This window comes from Pelmatolapia mariae, linkage group LG5 (genome assembly GCF_036321145.2).
Source record: "Pelmatolapia mariae isolate MD_Pm_ZW linkage group LG5, Pm_UMD_F_2, whole genome shotgun sequence".
NCBI lineage: Eukaryota > Metazoa > Chordata > Actinopteri > Cichliformes > Cichlidae > Pelmatolapia > Pelmatolapia mariae.
The window spans coordinates 16495034-16515187 of record NC_086231.1 but is presented as its reverse complement, the minus strand read 5'-3'; the positions used below and the strand labels follow the sequence as shown (position 1 = coordinate 16515187).

Genomic DNA, 20154 nt, shown 5'->3' with positions numbered 1-20154 from the left:
TCCACTCGAAAAGTCTAGCTACTGTTCATCTGTAGTGACTGTCAGCTGTCAGTCTGATATTTAACTCACAGGGTGCCCATGTTTATTTACTCTGTCTGTAAAACTTTGCGACGGAAGTCCGGATACGAGTCAATGAGTCAGCGTAGCTCACGTTTGTCTGATGGCTTTCTGTGCTGCAGTAAACACTGCTGTATTTGGTGCTGTTAGCCTGGATTAGTAAAACTTTTTTTAAAGTTGATATGACATTGTTAGACTATGACACTTAGTGAATAAACTAAAAATAAATATACTTGAGGCTAGCATTAGTTAGCATAATGTTAGCTTATAACCAGCTGTCATTTAGTCAGCTCATTGTCAGCTGTACAGAGACGGACAATAACTAATCGTGAGAATATTGGGCGTGCTATGCATTTTCCTGGTCTTTAGCCACATGTGTAGTATGAGCACAATCTTTTTTGTAAATAATCTAAAAAGAATTATAAACGGTACCTTTAAACCATTACACTTTAGCATATGCACACAAGGCCAAATCATTTCCACCGAGAGAAAATGTGAATATTGTCAAGAGAATGAGTAAAGTTTAGATGCAGGAATTAATCGAGCACGATTTCACGTTTTTTATTGCTTTCTCTGCTTTTGCACTATATCAGTTTATTGAAAGAGGCAGACTCTTCTCTGCTTTTAAACCCATTTACAGGCCTGTAAATAGTTGATTGGTCAGTCAAAGGTGATAATATGTTAATTGATGCCTATTTTTGGTTAAATTGCAGTTGCTTAGATGGTTTGACAGCATGTAAAGCAGCAGCTGTGTGTACACGTTTTGGTGTCCAGCTAAAAGTCTTTGCCACATTCTTTCAACCTTCCACTTTTTGCACTTCTTAGGCCACTTTTTGATTTGTAAATTCTGAGACACCATAGTAACATGGTAATGCAGCATGGCACACACTGTAGAAGAGCACTTACTCCCACTATACCTAAAACCTGGGTGTACCTCTTGGTCTGAAAAGGCCAGCAAGCTGCAAACACACGAGTCAATAAACCTGATAAGGTGTGGCTACTTTGTGAATGACAAATCACAAACATATGTCCAGCCTTTTCTTAGTCAAGTCCGGTTTTAAAGATGACAGTGGCCAAACTACTTGTTGAGGCAAGTCGAGTAGCGAGACCACTGTAGCACAGCTCTGTCTACAGCGTGTTCCCCAACACTCACAAATGCTTTCCCATACTACTTAAATATTTTATTTACACCAACAGTTCACAATCCACCACTGTGTTTTATACACTCGTGCACTTTGGCACTGCCCAGTGTGGCCGCATGCACTCAGGGTCAGCTTCCTTGGTTGTATCGTGGCTGTGGCTACACCAGCCGCTGTCTATGCTTGCACAGGTTGCCCCTATTGTGCTCCTGCATCAATTGGACGATGTGCATTAGCTGTGCAACGTAGCATCTCATCACTTCTAACCTCTGAACCAAAACCACACCCCACTGCCACATTTGCAACACTGACAGGCACACAGAGGATGATCATGATGACTGCCGGCATCTTTTATATACAGTCTATGCTCTCTCCATATAAAGTACTCATTGTAATCTGCTTTTCATGTGAAAAACACAGTTATGGATAGTTTATTTCATTTCTGCCCATAGATATCCACCACTCTGATCCTATGGTAGCTATTAACACTGTAATGGTATGTTTCAGTAATTACTTTTTTGGGGATAATTTGCTCTTTATCAAACCCAGGTTATGGGCAAAATGCCATCTTATATAGGAAAAGTGAAAAATCAGCTCTCCAAAACCCACAAAGATGTCTTATTTACGTGTTTATTCTGTTATCTAGTGTGCTTGGCACCAGAGCATTCATGAGTCAGCAAGGTTTTAAATTACAACATTTGCAGGCTCAGTGTGTGATGGCAGGACTCCTGAAACGCTGTGAGCACTATTTGCACCCAGCAGTTGTACTTTTATTTTTCTATATGCCACAGCTAGACAACTTATATGCACAAAGGTTATTCAGAGGGGTTTCTTTGCAGTGGTACTTAGTTACAATGCCACATCATATGTAAGCTTTGCATTGTACACACTGTAACTTACCCAGGAAAAGCAGTATTTCAGTTTACATTTATTTTGTAATTTCATTCAGAATAAAACAGGAAATGGTGCCATATTGGATTCTAGAATATACTGTGCATATGGTATAATTAAGTTCAGCTGGTTCTTTGATGACACTTTGAAGTCCAGATTAATTTTCACAAAAAAAGAAGAAGAAAAAAACCCCACAATACCAGTCACCCTAGTGCATCAGCAGCTCAGAGAGAAGCACTCTCAGTCTATCCACATCACACTGCAATGAAAAGAAAGCTTTGGGATTCTTTGAGAGAGAATTTAAAATCGGGGGGAAAAAAGAATTGAGCTATATTGTTGCATACTGTGTCACAATGGACCTCCCAGCACATAGTCACAGACACACGTTTTCAAACCTTTTAATAATTACGTCTTTAGTTTTCTGTTTGTTCTGTCTGCTTCTACAAATTGCCTCATATAGATCTTGCATATGTTAGTCTCAGCTGAATTCTGAGCATCGCTGCTTGGTTAAATATTCAACACATCATGTCTCAGTGGCTGAGGAGCATGAACTGCATGAGGACAAGCCACAGCAGACTGATCAAACATTTACATAGTTAGCCAGATGGTATTTGACATTATCATACGAAAACCTGCGAGCTTATTCTTATTCTCCACACAAGGATGACAGTATCATTTATGTGTTAGTCAGAAGGCACATTGACAGTTAAAGTCATTTCATAGTTTTACTTGTAGTAAACCTGATTATGAATCCATGTAGTATTGTTTTTGCTCTTTAAACAAATCACACCTTAAGAAGCAAAAAGACGATGATGGAGTGACCCCAAGGGCATAAATACGAGTGAAGTGTCCAATTGTAGGCCACTGACTAGTGATTATAGAAACTTAATTTTGTGTCCACTTACACAGCTCAAACATCAGGCCACTTAGCTCTATTTCTCTCTAGTAAAAAAAGAAAAGAAAAAACAGAGAAAAGAAGGCAAGTTAAGGCCTGGATGGGGAGCGAGAGAGAGGGTGATGAGAAGAAGGGAAATAAGGGGGGATTAATTGTTCACCCAGGAGAGCGAGATAACATCAGATGTTTAAAAGCCGCCACAACTAATCCTGTCATTTCTTGGACTAGAATAATGAAAATGGTGAAATGATATCTCGTGGAGAACTGGAAACTGAGCTAATCTGTATGCCTGTAACGAGCGCATGTTTGTGATTGCTAAGTGGTCTACAGATAGTATAATTCTACTTGCGTGGCATCAGTTTCCAGCGTTAAAGCAGTTTTTTTTTTTTAAAGAAGTGCTTTTATTATTCAATGAAAGAACATTTTCATTTCAGCATTTCCATAGTGTTGTAGTTTTTGTTGCCTTCTCAACTAATTATTTGAATAAATAATTACTTGGTAAGTTGTAAAATATACTACGTTTAGCAGGAATTCCATTGGCAAAGTCTTGTGAACTGTAGTAGTTTTGCATGTTTTACTCAATTAATTGCAATACTTTGTCCCAAAGTATACCATATGGTTTCAGACTGAGTTCCCAACTTTTAGAAGCTTTTCTTTTTCCCATTACTTTTATTAGAGTAAGGAAAGCTACTCATATGGATAATATTGTCGGTTAAATGATACAATTTGGGTCTCTACACTTTATTTGGTGGAGAGTGCTGTCACAGTTGCAGTATGTCATTGACAAAATTTTATATACTGGATAAAAACTGTTGCTCAGCAGCTGCAAATGTGAAATTTTATAGTAAACATTTACTGTTTTAAGCAAAGCTCCAGGTTAATTCCTGAAATTATTATGCAGACGATGCCAAATCAGTCCAACAACATACGGCGTGCTTTCGAACGTATCTGCAGTGAACTTGAGCTAACGCGTTCTAAACCATCTGAACCGTCCTTTAAATCTCGGTTGAGTTCATTCGCAATGCTCTCTGCATGGGACCAGCTCTCTGCCCCACTTCTGTCTATTTGCTCTTCTATCCAAGTAGCTTTCTCTTCCTCTCTGACCCACACCTGGCGTTCTCTTCATCATGTCTTCCACCCTTTGGTCCCGCAGCACTCCCTTTCCTCCCCTGTCATATCTGTCATAGACATTCAGTCGCTGGTGTTGCTCTAGGCTTCAAATTTAATTTGGTTTCAGTCTGCTGTAATTGCTTTGAGAGACAGCCGTGTCTGCATGTTTTTCCTCTCTTATGTCTGCTGGAATACTGGATAGGGTATGTGCGCGTGCGCTTGTCCGCGTGCACGCGTGCGCGTGTGTGTGTCCACGTGCGTGCGTGCGTGTGTGTGTGCATGGATAAATATGACTGAAGGTTTGTATTCATGTGTTCACATGTGTAAATCCTCAACAACTGACTGGCCGTGCGCTGTCAGTGATATACTTTGTCAAACACCAACTGCTGTCATTGAGCTTTCTTGCACTCTGACAGTGGTTTTGTCAGGAAGCATACACTTTCCCTTTGTAGCCGTAAAGACGAAAGGGAGGGAGCAAAGTAAATCTGCAAGACATAAAATAGCTTTTAGGAAACGCATCATGGCCTTTTAGTTGAATTAGAACTGCCCTTATAAGCTCCCGCAGTATAACTCCTTTCATTAAACTATCAGTAATCTTCAAGTAAGAGGGAGGCTGATTGAAGTAAAGGGCAAAAATAGACAGAAAAAATATACAGTTTGCCCTTGAACTGCAGACATCGCTGTGGAAAGGTGAGGTGAGACGAGCCAAGCTAAGCTGATGAGCTGAGATTATATTGGTATGGCTCTGAGCAAAAACATAAAAAGAGCCTTTCCTCCTCTTGTTGTTCTTTCTTTTCCCCCGTCCTTATTTTTTTCATCTCTGCATCAATATATTTAAATATAACATAAAAAAGTATATTGTAGACATTGGATTCAATTTTGATGCAATCCTAACCTCCAGACATTAACTATATCAGGTGATGATGTTAGATATTAGTTTTCATTTAAGAATAAGAGCTAGAGAATGGCTTTATGGTCAGTCCAATGATTCCTGGGATGCATGGGGGCGATAGGACAGTGACATCCTCCCGATATATTAGCTATTTGGCAATACAGTATACTGGTGTCTTTGTTTATATTGGCAGATAAATGAACATTTTAAAAACTAAGAAGGAGGCATGAGAAACTGCCTTTAGCCATGTCGCGAGTGTTGCTGTTACACAGTTTGTCCACCAGAGGCCACTCAGCAATGTTCAACAGTAGGGCTAATTGGATGATGATAACAATAAAACAAGATTATTTTTTAAACTGTCCTCTCATATTATTTTAGTAAGGAGTCCTATGAAACACACATTAAAAAAAATTCATTTTATTATTTTATCTTTCACGTGTCTGAAAGGAACAAAAATTTTGGCTGTGATATCAGATTTTACCAAATATCGGTATCGACCTTAAAGATCCTACATCGATCGGGCTTAAACTGATTGGAGCCCATACATAATAACTAGAGAATCATCTGTTAGTTAATGGGTAAGATACACGTTGTGCATGACTGCTAAAATCTTTCGAGGGTTATTTAGTCGTATTAACCAGAAAACTACAATCTGATCAAAACAAGCAAAAAACTACAACTATGTGTGGGAACTGTTTTGCTTGCTCTATCAGCAAACGAGGACAAAATAACAGTAATTATATGGCAACTGAATCAACATTATGTTCATGCAAACTTAATGCTGATTCACCCACCCAGGTCAGATGTGCCAATGAAGCATCGCACGCCCAAACAAGTCCAAATATCTGATTTATTCTGTAATTATTTTCAAATAGTCCACAGCACAGTGATCAAAACATATGTAGCTTTAGTATTTCACAAAACAGATTTTGATGCTTATTAACTGAGAGTCTAGTGACGTCAGACCCCCCCCCCCCCCCCACCACTGCTATTGCATGTTTCTGCACAATTTCAAGCTTTGGTTGTTTGCTTGTCTCCATCCCATTAAATGGTCTACATTGTCTCATTTGTTTCAGCAGCACACATCTGACTCTGTCCAACTGTATTTCCATCCAAGCCCAGCACTCAGCGTATGTCTGCCAGAGAAGGGACACACAGCATACAAATGCTTGTATAACTGATTGCCTGTTGATTAATGAGGGCTCTTTTGGTCTGATTGCAAGTGTACAGTATGAACATACATCTCGGTGGAGTCTGTGTCAGTGCGCCGCGTGACCAGTGGTGATTAAAAGTGCGCCTTAGTGTGTGCATGTACAGTCATGCTTGTCTTCCATTCAAGATGTCAGCTGCCGCTGTTTTCGTGCTCATTTTGAATGTTTGCGTGTGTGTTTTTACATAATGTGTGTGTGTGTGTTTTGGCAATGATTGGGGTTTTTGTCATGATGCGACACAAATAACAGATTGCTGAAATATAGAACAGCGGCGGAGTACAGACATAAGCTCTCTGTCTTGTTCTGTTGTTGTTTGTGATGCTGCATGCTTATGTCTCTCTAACCTCTGAAGACATGTTTGATGATGCTGTTCCCACCCACTCCACCTACACAGGAAGAGGTGGACGCAACATGTGGGTCGTCTATGAAGCCCCATGAACATGTTAACGGATGTGCCATGTAAAAGGGAAGTGATGTGCTCACTTTTTCTCTTGTGGAACGTCAATGGGCTTCTTCTTTTTGACTTATGGATTTTATTCATCACTTTTTTTACATGACAACAAGTATGCAGCTTTCTTCGTCTAAGACACCCGCAAGGTCGGTGCTTTATGAGCTGCTAGAGAACCTTTTTTCTGAAATGTTACTTCCTCCCTTTCTCTCCCACTCTGCTCCTGTGTCTGGTTGATGCCAGTAACAGCAGGAAAGGCTGGGCATGTCTGCGACTATCTGTCAAACAATAGACAGTGAGCCCAACAAGCCAGACACTCGCATGTCACTGAGCTGATCCTGGCCCCATCAACACACTGCTCAGTCTGCACGCTCACCCTGAGCCCCCTGCTGGCCTCTGCATGTAGGAATCATGGCTACCTGTGAGCATTCAAGGCTGCAGATCTCTATGGCATGTTCTTGCAGTGACCTTGTTTTACCGTAACGCACATGTGCTGCATTTGTGCACGGTGACTTGTGTGGATTCATAGTTTTGAAAGCATGCGTTTTATCTACATAGAGCTTGTTTGTAGCACTTATCCCATAGGAGGTTTAATTGAAATTACAGTGGTAGCAGCTCCAGTGAATGATAATGTGTAGCACAATGGTCTTTGGCCTCATTCTGTGCTATGATGAGCCTGCCACTTAGCTTCAAAGGCACTGTGGTTTAATGAGTGAAATGCATATTATTTTGAGTGTATCTCAAATGAAACAAAGAGCATCCCAATTAGAAGAGAATTAGTTTTTCGCGAGAATTGTTTTTATGGAGATACTTCAGCAGTCAGTAATATATTAGATTAGCACGTTTGCTCCTGTGATGTTGCTTCTATCATAATCGTATTTTGATTATATCCATATCATAAACTTAGAAGTAGATCTGTTAGCACACAAGGGTTTATGATCAAGGTCGATCACTTCGGCGTAACGCTGAAGAACCACTGTGAGGTTACAGGAGCTCTTTGCAGCAGCTATTGTTCCAGAGTAAAGACAGCTGCCTTTTTTGTCTCAGTGAACTACACAGAAGCTTCAGCACAATGCTGGCAATCGTCTTTGGAAATGTAGTGTTTCCGCGAGGCTCTGTGGAGTGTAGAGAAAGAAAAAAGAGTGTTTGATTTTGAAAAGCTGGTGAGCTGATGCTGCTGTGGGTAGGTGACATCTCACATCTTCCAGATCCAGCCTCTGTGGAAACAGCGAAGTGGAGCTGGGAATGCGCTGCCATGAGTGGGGAAAAGCAAAAGACAGTGTTAACATTTCCGTTGTGGTGGAGGAAGATTAGGGGTGAGAAACAAAGGCAGGGATTATCTCAGCACATGCTACAATAGCACTACACACACACACAGCCTCTGCAAACTGGTCTGCCACAGGGTGCTTTGGATCACAGAACAAAGGCAGGGTCTCCCACCCATCCATGCACATCCTCTGTCAGAGTTAGCTAATAACGGCTACAATACCCAGCTGCCAGTAGCTAACCAACCAGGGACTTGGAATTAAGGGTCATTATTGCACCTCATTATGGACTTTTACATTGTTTGGCAACTCTAAAGGGGGAACGTCTATCAGTGTCCTCCTCGGAGGAACTTTGCGTGGCGATCTTGAAATTTGATAGTCTGTCAGAAGGCTGGGTTGCAGTCAAAACAAGTTATAAGTTTTCCAGCTCTTTCCCAGTTCAAAGTACTTCACAGAGGAAATTCTCCAATCTGTGAAGTCAATTAAACTCTTCTGCAGTTGATTTGAGTGTGTTGTTGGAATTAATATGGCTTTAGTGGAGGGAGAAAGTTTGGGGGCAGTAAACTGAGACAGATGGAGAGAAATGGAGTACAGCATATGATGGCAGGATAAAACAGCCGAGCGGAGAGGAGAGATAAAAGGATGGTGCGAGAATGAAAGATGGTGGCGGCGGTGGGGGATGGTGGCGGCGAGGGTGCGAGGCCGAGTGAAAGTGAGTTTGTCTGTGATGTTTTAAAATTCTGGAGTGGAAAGTCCCTCCATCTGTTATTGTGGGACGGTTCTGACTCAGTGATTTCTATGATTGGCCTTAATCCCGGCCGAGTGGAGAAGACAGAATGAAGAGCTTAAAGCAGACTGCTCTCACTCTGACAGGCTCCACTGGCTGCTGCTGCTGCTGCTGCTGCTACTGCTGGTGCTCAGTCTGCTGCCCCCTAATGGACTAACTGCTGCATGACATTACGTCTCCCTGCATTACTACAGCACACTGAGCAGCTCTTAGGGCCATGACACATCTGTGACCTTGTGAATGCAAGAAGTATTTTATCTGCAGCTATAACAAACAGCAGTCTATACTCAAACTCTAATCATCATATCGTACTTATCTCCTAATACAACAACATTTTATGGCACTGTGACATGCCCTTCAAACTGTCTCTTGGTAGATCTACCAATGCTGGAAATTCGTCTCTATCATGCATGTGTCAGAGGATACCTGGGAGGACTATAGAGATGCTGTGGTTTGATGTTTAATTCAACATTGCTGGAAGGACACTCGAGAAAACTGTTCTATATTTAGAAATAATTTTTTTGTTTGTTTTCAAAGAACCTGGCTTACCTTTATGTCTGCAGCCAGCTGTAATTTCAAAAAACTCTCATTGAAAAATGTACCATGGGTCTTCCCTCGCTGTATTAGTCGCAGTGAGAAGGTTAAGTGACCTCAGCAGAGTCATTTCACAGTCTTTTGGTCTCCAAGGTGACTTAAGTGTTCGCATAAACCGAGCTAAAGGGGTCATTTGAGAATGTGTCGAGTACCTTATTCAAAGCCGCAATCACATGTACAGTCCGTGTCGTGTTTTCTCAAGTGTCCTCACGGTCAAACACACGCATTGTGAGGCTGTTTTTTAAGACCCTCCAGATCACACAGGCGGCAATGTGTTGAGTGCCCTTTAAGTTAATGCTCAGTGGAAAGGCCTAACAGGCTACGGCAGTCACACTGGCGGCCCAGTGTCGAGTTGGCGCTCACCACAGCATGACGCTGTCCGTCCCTGGTGTGCTGTCATTCCTTTAGAAATAACATGACTTTGAGTGATTAAACTGCTCCCCTCTGGAAGAGAGGAAACTGAACAGTTATGAATATTAAAGATCCTAATCGTCTCATGCTGAGCTTTTCGTTACTTTTTTTCCCCTCTTTCTCTCGCCGTCTTCTTGCTCTGTGAGTTCACAGTGAGGGACCGCGGCTCTTCGCCGGCAGCGTTCTACGACATCGGCAAGCTGCTGCTGCCTGCTCTTTGGCTGTTTGCACAATTACGCTGTCACCTGCGCTATTACGTACAATGTTCCCATACGTGACAGATTCCATTGCGTGTTGTTTAAGTCTGCAGAAGTGGTAGAAGCACTTCAAACGCCACTACACATCGCAGAGTTGTGTTTATGGTTCTTGACCTTGCCCGAAGACTGCGTGACAAATGACCCAACATGTGAGGTGTTTTGTGTCAAGGTTACAATAGCGGTAACATTAGCGCTTCACGCTCATGTTGTTGACTGTCCTGGTGTATTTGTGCCTGCATGCTGTAGTGTAGTGTAGCTGAGTTTCTGTGTTGTGTGGGCCTGTACTGGGCTTATCTGTGCTGTACTGCGCTGATCTCACTATGCTCATCCAGTACTCTAAGCTGCTTGGGCTCCAGCCACCAGCATAGATGATATATCCCTGCCCCCCTCCTTCCCACATCTCTCACTGTGATTCATTGGCTGTTTGTGTTGCCCATCCATCTGGGCCAGCACAGAGGAAGGAAAGACACATGAAGACACATGGCTGTTTTGGAGCGGGGACTGCATTAAGCAGCGAGAGAAGCGATAGGATCCCAGAGAAATGTTTGCCTACCAGGACGAGAGGAAGGAAGAAGACCAGTAGAAAGGCAGCTGGAGAAAACAGAGAACTGGGAAAACAAGATGTGTTGGCCACTCAAGGGGTGGGAAATGGATTTTCTGAAGGAACAAAGTCGAGATTCTTACTGACAGACTAAATCCTGAGGGGAATGGCAAGATCATAGATCAGAAGAGAGGACTGAGAAAAAACTGCTAAGAAAATGCAACTTGCTACTATATCTTCACAAATATTTGCATATTAATGAAAAGCTTTATGTGTACCATATGTTGAGACAGAGTTTGAAATCATGTGGCTAACCTGAGCTGCCACAGTGTAGTGAAATTTTTGTTTGGCTCCTCTGTTTGTCCCGAATTGAATATGGGAGTGCTGATAGCTTCACTATGAGATTATTGCTGTGGTGCTGCCCTTTAGCGAAGCTGACCATCCTTAACAAAAGCCATGCAATTACTGCTTTTTATAATGGACTCTGGTAATAATTTCAATAAGCTAATTAGATCCTTATTTCTTTGTTTTAGCTTTCTATTGTCTCAACAGGAAATGAATGAAATCATTATTAAAAGCTTATTCAGGTGCTTAATATCACAATGCAAAAAAGTGGCTTTAAAGATCCAGATTTATTGCTACCGCACGCCACAAATTATGCTAGTGATATCACATTGTATACATGCTTAGAGCGAAGCAATTATCTTTACTAGCATCCCGCATGACCACACAGAGAGCCTGTGTGCGTGCATTGAGATGTATTGTTTCTGCAGAAATGGGGTGGGCGGGGCACTTAATAGAAATAGGACAGCTTCTACTATAATGACAGTTTATGTCTTGGGTGTTTTTTGTAGATAAAAAGGCTCTCATAGCAGGGGACAGAGTCCTTCGGTGTAGCTCCGCAAATGAATGAGCTCTCTTTGCAGCAGGGGTCTAAATTAGGGTTAGTAATTTTTTGAGCCTTGGGACTTGTGGCTGATCACACTATTCTGTGATGAAAATAACATCGCCCCCTAGAGGGCTGGGGAAACCTAGATACTGAAGCACAAGAGGGAAGGAGGGTGAGATTCACTGTAGGGTAGGAGGCGTATTTGCCACTTGGACGACTTCCTATTAGAGAAGCTTCTACAGGGATGTACCACATTATAGGAAATGATGTTAGAACATGAAAGAACATCACGGGCAGTGGTGCTAAATATCAGTTTAAGATGATAATATTACGTGTATGTTAGTAGAATAGTAACAGAAGCTCAAGTTAAACACTTTATATTCAGTAAGACTTTTGACTGACGTTTTATGACACGATTTTCAGCAACTCTTCTATTTGGCTGTTGTTTTTTCGCTGCGTGAGGGGAAAGAAATCAAGTTTCATATTTGACGTTATCACGAAGGTGCCCCTTGTCTGTGTTGATGGAGAGTATTTGTGCATATTGAGAGAGAAAAAAACAGTAAAAAGAAGAAGTGTGTGCTGCCAGGGTGTTAGAACGTTTAACAAGATAAGCATACGCGTTGGTGTTGAAGAAATGTGCACATTAAATATAAAAGTCATGGTGCACAGAAACTTCTGTTGTCAATATGGACTAAATCAAATAATACATTCTTAACTTGACTGCAGCTGAAGATAACAATTTTGAATCATAGCAAACACTGCCTTTCAAGTTAATGTCCGTCTCTTATCTGCATGCGTGGAAAAATATGGATATTATTGACAAACAGCCATTCAAGATGAGTCTTTGTTTGGAGCGATGTGGATCTACTGCAGCACCAGTACTTATTGTAAACATCGTATGGTACTATGTCACATTTGTTTACATTGTGTTTCAGCTCTCAAATAAATGGATACACTTACAGTATAAGATTATTATTACCTGTGCAATATGTAATAACATCTTATATAAAAATAATAATTTTATAATAAAAATCATCCATCCATTTTCTATGATCTTTGTGTTTTTTCATGGTGTTCTGGTTTCTGGCTGTTTGCCTGTTTTCATGAACATCTTTTGAGCCCTTTGAGGGATTTTCTTCAAATTTGGCTCAAAGGTTCACCTGGGATTAGTTTAAGGTTATCTTGACTTTTTCCATCCTTCTTCTTATCTTTGGGCTACTGTTATAGATGGCGCACTTCCTAATTTAAAGTGTGAATCTACTGAAACAAGGAGCCAGCAGCAGCATTGTAGTGCAATAGCAGTGACTCAGAAGTATATCCAGTAACACAGCATGAAAGGAATATACGCACAAAAGTAGCTTTAGTTGTGTTTGCCCTGGAAATATTTAGTGAAAGCATAACATAACTATGTAGCACTTCACTTTGACAAGAGCTAAAGCAATTAGCTAACTCTTCAGGATCTGCACAATATTGTCACATAATAAAAGTGAAAAATATTTTATAACTAGGATGTATCTTGGGTTGAGATTTTTAACCAGTTGCTTAAAGCTCTGCTTTTCCATCATGTAACCACATAAGAAATTTCTATCTACCATTTGAACTTTCTGTCGAATGGAGTGCAACAAGTGATGTTTGGTTGACTTGTTTACATTTGGGTTGCAAGTTTGCAGAACTAGATACCTAATTGTCGTTGGAGACTGACAAGTGGCTCTTGCTCTCAGACATGCCCGGGCTTGTCTCGTTGTTGTACACACCATGGAACATATGCATATGTTTGTTATTGTAATGTGACGCTTTCATATCAGGTAAAAATGTATCCAGTATTAACGTGGACAATATGATATGGCACAGCCTTAGCCTTTCAGATTTCGCACGTGTTCAAAAACCATGTCCAGTTATTTACAAATCAGTACCTATTACCCACTCCTACATAGTGTTTGTGCAATAAAACTATGTGTCATATATACATTTTTACTGCACTACGAACGTCTTAAAGTACATTTAACAAGAACAAAGAAAATGAAATGAATATATACAAAATATAATACTATTGCCTTAGAAGTAAATTATCCCCAGAGTGCGAGTTGCCTTGGTGGGGATTTGGACTCTCGGTGTGCTTCTTGGCAACAAGTGTGAATATTATTTACATATTAAATCCTAAAGTTTTGACTACATACAGTATGTCAATTAGACAGACATGGATTTGAAGATACAAGTGCAAAGTGATATTTTCTACACTGTAATACAGAGAGTGCACTGTTTAAGATTAACAAAGCATTAACAAACTGAACAAACTGTTTTTAGGTTGACTGGGACAATGAAACTTGGATATTTTCTTGCTTGTAATTGTTATTTCAGTGCAGATAAAAATAATAATAATAAAATAAATTTTTTAATTTGTCTTTTAAATTTTATTTTATTTTTTGTAAGTTGGAGAGGATATAGGGCAGTGGTAGGGGAAACATTGAATGCTCATCTCCTGGTGCTGTGAGACCGGTGCTTAAAGGAGGACAGCTGCCGTTGTAATCATCAGCTTTTATAGGGAACAAGGTCACCATTTCCATTCTGTCTGTTTGTCCGTGGCACACAGAAACACACCCACTCACACACACACACACACACACACACAAACAAATCAATTTTCTATTGACTTCTGATACTGACACTGCTATTTTTTTTTCTCTTTTTGCTACCTTGTAGAAACTGGCCAGAGAAGCAGAGCAGCTTCAGAAGGAACACGTCTGGCAAGATGGTGTGACGGTAAAGTAGGACACCCGCTCCTCTCCCTCCTTTCCAAGACTTCTGCCTTTTTCCCTTTTTCTTTTCTAGGCAAACTGGTTTATCTTCCTGTCATCTGCTTTCCAATTTCCCCTCAATTTAACACCTTTAAAGGTAACCCTTTGATGACAATGTGATCAGCATCACAGAGACAATGTGGTGATTAGTTCAAAAAACAGTAATGCACATTATGACCTTAGCATTATATCCATACACACCCTAAAATTGCTTACTTAAAATTGCTTGAAAATTACTTCTGGGGTTGTTATTTTTATGGTATATAAAGCTTTTGCTCTTTTTGTTTTGCGGGCCGTAGTAACTTGAACATTACATTCTCCTGCAGCTGACCTTTTAAAATACTAGACATCTGCTCTTGAAATCTAAAAAAGGAGAAACGGTATTACTCTGGCTTGTGTGTCTTTGAGCCGGTGTGCTCCAGTGACTCTCAAATTTGCAAACATTCCAATGCCCTGCACACACAATGCACACATATATGCATGTATATATAGCCTCACCCGACGCATGCACACTCCCTACTGTCACATCCTCTGTCTCCAGGGAGACAAGCTCGATGTCATGGTACACTTCTCACAAATGGATTTTTAACCCCACGCCTCCTGGGGGATATTTGAGAAAAGGCTTTAACTGATTTTAAACGAATAATTATTATGAAGCCTACTTCCCTGCAAGTCCATTTTTATTCATGGTTGCTTACACTCTAAAGCTGTACTCTTGGGGTGGGGCTGGTTCTGCACTCCTCCGTCTCACCCTGCTGGTCCAAGGGACAGAGCTGCAGTGTGGATGTCCCTTCATCTTAGACCTGAGTGGGGTTGATGCCTGCCTCTCCCTGCCCGGATCTGATGCACCTCAATGGGATGTGTAACCATGCAGGAAGTGAAGCCTGGGTCACAGGGACCAAGCGCAACACACCTGTTCATAAGTAGCTCCGTCCAATATGGCATCAATACCTCCTCGTGTGGAAAAGCCAGCACTCTCTTCAAACTAACCCTCCCCCTCCAGAACACCTCTCTCTGTCCCTCTGTTTCCACTCTTTCGCCTTTTCTCCTTCATTTTTCGCATTTCTTTCTGTCCAGTCACCAGTCACATTCACACTCTAACCTTCAGCACTTCCATCACATTCATAAACCTTTTTTTTCCCTCCCTATCTGTATGTGTCTTTAATCAGCTATGAAAACATTTGGAATATACCATATTGTTGCAAATACTGCAAATGAATCCTAATAGTGTTTCTCTATTAATAATGTATTGAGCTGATTTCATTTGCCTTTATAATTAGAACAGGTAATGAATCTCAGCAGGGGCAACTGTGAAACCATTAAAAAATATCACAAAAAGGTGGTGGCGGTGGTAGATATGCCACATCCCTGCAAGAATTTTTTTTTTCTCTCAGTTTGTAGATTTTGTGCTCTCCTAATTTCTCTTTGGGTGAACACTCTGCTGACTGACACTCTAATTAGATTAGGGCTGCATGCTCTTTGGGTATATTAGGAGAAATGTGTTGCATCTTAAACTAGCGGGTGGAGCAGTCTGTCAAATGAAGAGAAAAGGTGTTTATGCATGCGAGACGGTGCATTTTGGTAGAATTCGTGTGCGTGGGTGCGCGTGCTCTCTACTCTGGGTCGAAAATGCATAATGTGGCTGTGTTTGTCAGCGAGTGGGTATTCATTTGTATGTGTTTATTAACGGTAGGTTCTGTACCTGGCCCAGCCCATCTGCTTGCCTCGCCAAAGAGTGACATCATAGAAACTCAATGACACGCTTGTTCCTCATAGCGGCTGCCATCGCAGCTGTTACCCATGCAGTGGGAAGACCTCACTTCTTCTCTCCCCGCCTCGCTCTCACACACACATTCAAGCATTTTCCCGGTTTAACTGCAGAGGCGATGCCTGACCACCCCGACTGCTGGACATTATGGATGTCAAAATGTTGATCGTAACAACTGCTGAAATGGTCGTTCAGGGTTTTAAATCCATTGGAATCAAATGGTGTGTGAAATAGACATTAAAGTGTTGGATTGCCGCTGATTTCTCAAGGTCAGGTGCCCATCGCTCTGTGACACCCGGCTACCGTGTTGGCAACAGAGTCATCCCAAGGTGACTCAAGTCATTTCAGTGCTGTTGTGCTTTTCTCTTAAGGGCAAAGAGAACCAACACCTTTAGAGCCAAGTATCACATATCTCTGTTTTGTATACTGAAAATTGGCTGCGTGACAGTGGAGCACTATGAAACTGCTCAGAGTAACGTCAGCAGCGTCTAATATTTCTGTATCAGAATGAAGTGATTAAGCAGTCCCGGGTCTTACAGCTTTGACCACTGCTGAAAGTCTGCATGCGAGGTGTTTAGAGTGTCATTTAAATCCCGTTCTGCAGAGGAAAGTGCATTTCTCTTGGTAATATGATTGCCTGGGTGTTTACCCGCTCAAAGTAGCTGCTGAAATGTTTTATTGCTTTTAATGGTTTTTCTCCCAGAACACCAGCGAATACATGCCCCGTGTTAGCGACTTTTGAAGCTGCATTTGCAGCTAGAGGGGTTTTGGAGTAGCTTGGCTTCACACTAAAATTGTAATCTTTTATATAGAAGCGCTTTTATATGTTTATAGCATGACAGAAATGCAAAAATTATATTATATCCACTTACATGGGACATAGTCTCATCTAAAATGTGCAGGGAGGTTTTCCCCAGTCTTTATACCCCAGCTCTTCTGTCAGGTTATGATGCTTAGACTGCAGGCACGTTAGGCTTATGGACAATGGTGTTGTTGAAACAACAAAACTACTGCCATTATCAAAATATAGTATATTAAACGAGACATAAGATATGCTGTTGAAAGACAGAGGCTGTATTCTGTGATTATCTGTTGTATTTGCATAGTTGGAAATGGTAATGCGATTTTGAATTTGTCTCTCTTTCAGAAACTGGGGGTGGGCAGTAAAAGGGCCAGATGTTCTGTTTTAGGTTCTGTCCCATACATAGCAAAATCTGGAAGTTCCTGATTCACTTGAACTTCATATATGATAAAATGACATAATGAGCCCTGTAATTTAAATGTAGATGTAGATATCTGGAGACGCAACACATCTCATTGTAGTTCATGCAGTAGTCACAACCTCTAAGATGTTAAGTCATATTTCCAGATACAGATTTAACACTTGTTTATGGGGTTTTTTCTGAAACATGAATTTCCCAAATTTATTTTGATCTACTGATTTGTGAACTGATTCTTGTCCATGCAGAGAAAATGAGCATTATTTGCATTTAATAGGTGAAAAAGTCACACTTAAGAGGTCAGAGGGGTTGGTGCTGGTGGGGCAATTCAATCACTGCTCACACCAGAGAGCCAAGTTTGCATTATACACATCAAAGATTTTTAATTGAATTTCTATTTTTTTTAATACATTAATAATTTTGTTCAATTCATTAATTATCATTAAAAACTACTTGGTTAGTTTTAGGCAATACAAATTACTTGGTGATTTAGTTGAAAATATTACCACTTTTTTGAAAAGTCGATTTCCGTAGTTGCCATGGTGATGCATCCTCTGCTAAAGGCTCTGGAAAACATACATGCTACAAACATGAAATATATCTTAGTTACTTAGTGCACCTCAGTTACAAAACAATGCAGATTGTCATGAAAAAAACATTTGTCTTATATTTCACATTTTGCTACTGGCAGAGACGGGGCTGGGAGATGGACAGATATTGTTCCCACAACGTAATTATGACTTCGGATTTCAGTGTGGATATCAGCGAGTTAGACTTACCCGGCATTTGTTAGACTCTTTTGGGGAGTTTTGCAATCTTCTGGCTGGAGCTAAAAAAAAGTTTGGTTCTAGTAGTTTTAATGTTGGGACGCTGTGTAACAAGTAAATAACAGAATGCAAGAATTTATAAATGTCATACAATCTTCTATATCATCATCTATCTATATATATAGAGAGAGAGCCATAAATATATATATGTATATATATATATATATATATATATACCTACTTTGTAGGTATATTACCAATGTTATTATCAGCCACACGTCCCATGTCACGTATAGAGGTTGCTGTTGATGACCACTGTCATATATCTGAGGAAGAGTTGACATAAGGCGCAGCACATTAGGACCGAGACACAAGATTGGATGAAGAAAGGACAGAGATTGGAGAGATTGGAGGAAGACATGTCCTTTCATTCAGATTGTGATGTGGCAGCTGCTGTATGTTTGAAATGCATTAGTACTAATAGCTGTGCCATTAGGAGAGAGAGAGAGAGAAAGAGGCGCTGTGTTGATGGGTTGCCATGATGAAACCAGGGAGAAGAGGGGGTGACAAAGAGAAGCACGACGGGAACGAGAGAGAGAGTGAGAGAGGTGTAAGTGAGAAAGCAAGTGAGTGAGGGAAGAAGGTATAAGAGATGGAGAAAACGGGAAACAGAGATGGAGCCATCTTCCAGGCCATTTACTGCAATCATCACTCTCTAATCAATCAAGCCTTTCATCATAGGACAACACAATCTCTCCTTCTCTTTCTCTTCTTCTCTCTCTCTGCTTCTCTCTCTTCAACTCCACTCAGCCACCCACTCTCATACATAATAGTGGTATTCATGTGACCTCTTTATGGCTCTCAGCACATGTACGGACAGGTGACAAATTAAAGGAAAAACCTGACCCCCCTCCACCCCCAGCCCAGCAGCTTTGTTATGCTGTCGGGGCATTTTGCTGCCATGCTTATACTCTGAAAAGAAAGGATTGTGCAAATCAATATAAAGTGTTTCTGATCGTGCTGGGAGGGGTCTCTTCCAGGATGACAGGGCATGAGGGGTCTTGAAATGATCTGATAAGAAAAAGCACACTGTGTGGCCTTTTTCAGTCATCAGACCTAAACCCAGTTAAAAATCTGTAGATTGCTCTCCGCCACCAAGGATTTGCAAGAACAATATTTCATTCTTATTGTAGCATTTCAGATACTCATAGTAATCAACACCAACAGACATCACCAACATGCTGTGTTTTTTTTCTTTAATTTGTCACCCTTCTATAGTAGCTACATTTAGTCAGTATTTCCAGCCACATTAAATGTCCTTAAGTCACTATAGGTACCCTTAGAGGTGTAACATGACCTGAAGTGCTGGGAGCGCGAGCTGCAAGGGTTTGTTCACTTGACCAAGTTCGGCTCCTTTCATAATGCCTCTATTTGAGATAATTGGCCCTTCAGAGGAAATGAGTGAGAATCATTGTGGCGACTCTCAGCCCAGCCCTCGAAGCAACCAGCTCCATTAACCACAGAATACATTAGTCTTATGAGGGCTGCCTTGGACACATTCAAATTCTGGTAAAATAGACAGAAATGAAGGGTGCCTGTCCCTGGCTGCTCTTTACATGTTAATCTTACGTGTTATTTCTCCTTTTCTGTGGTTATCTGAAAATGTTACTTGCCTCTTGTTTTTATCTCTTCATTTTACTGTATCAACTAAAAGGAAGTCGTTTCAATTTTTTTTTGTGAGCACACACTACTGTGTCAACAATTAAGAATTGTTTATATGTGCAGGAGTTAGGAGTAAATTACTAATTTGACATAAAACAGACCAAGGTTAATGAGTTTTAAAAAGAGGAAAAACTATATATTAAATTATATATAATTTAAGTGGACTGATATTAAAGTCAGAGCTGCCACTCAAGATGATTCTCACATTAAATAGTCTTCAGATAGAAAGCACATTTTAACCTTAGCTGTTATACAAAGCACTCGACAATGCTTATATCTCTGACAGTAAATTAGCTTGTTATGAATGTACAAATCCAATAATAAACATATTGGGGTGTTATCTGAAAAGCAGAATGGAATGATATGCACATCTCATAAACCTAACTTTACTCACAGTGGACCACAGAAAACATAGAAGCTTGTTGCTATTTCATAAAAAATATTAGTGCATTTTGAATTTCTGTGGCACAACACATTTAAAAAAAAAAGTTGGAA

General features: G+C 40.7%; 1 protein-coding gene across 2 annotated transcripts in view; it reads left to right on the top strand.

The window, feature by feature from the left end:
* The window catches only part of cacna2d2a (calcium channel, voltage-dependent, alpha 2/delta subunit 2a), a 171639-nt gene that overhangs the window by 72118 nt on the left and 79367 nt on the right, over positions 1-20154 (top strand). For both annotated transcript variants that reach the window (XM_063473890.1, XM_063473889.1), the window contains exon 4: positions 14088-14147. In XM_063473890.1, coding sequence (XP_063329960.1) covers positions 14088-14147 — 60 coding nt within the window. The remainder of the gene's footprint in view (positions 1-14087; positions 14148-20154) is intronic.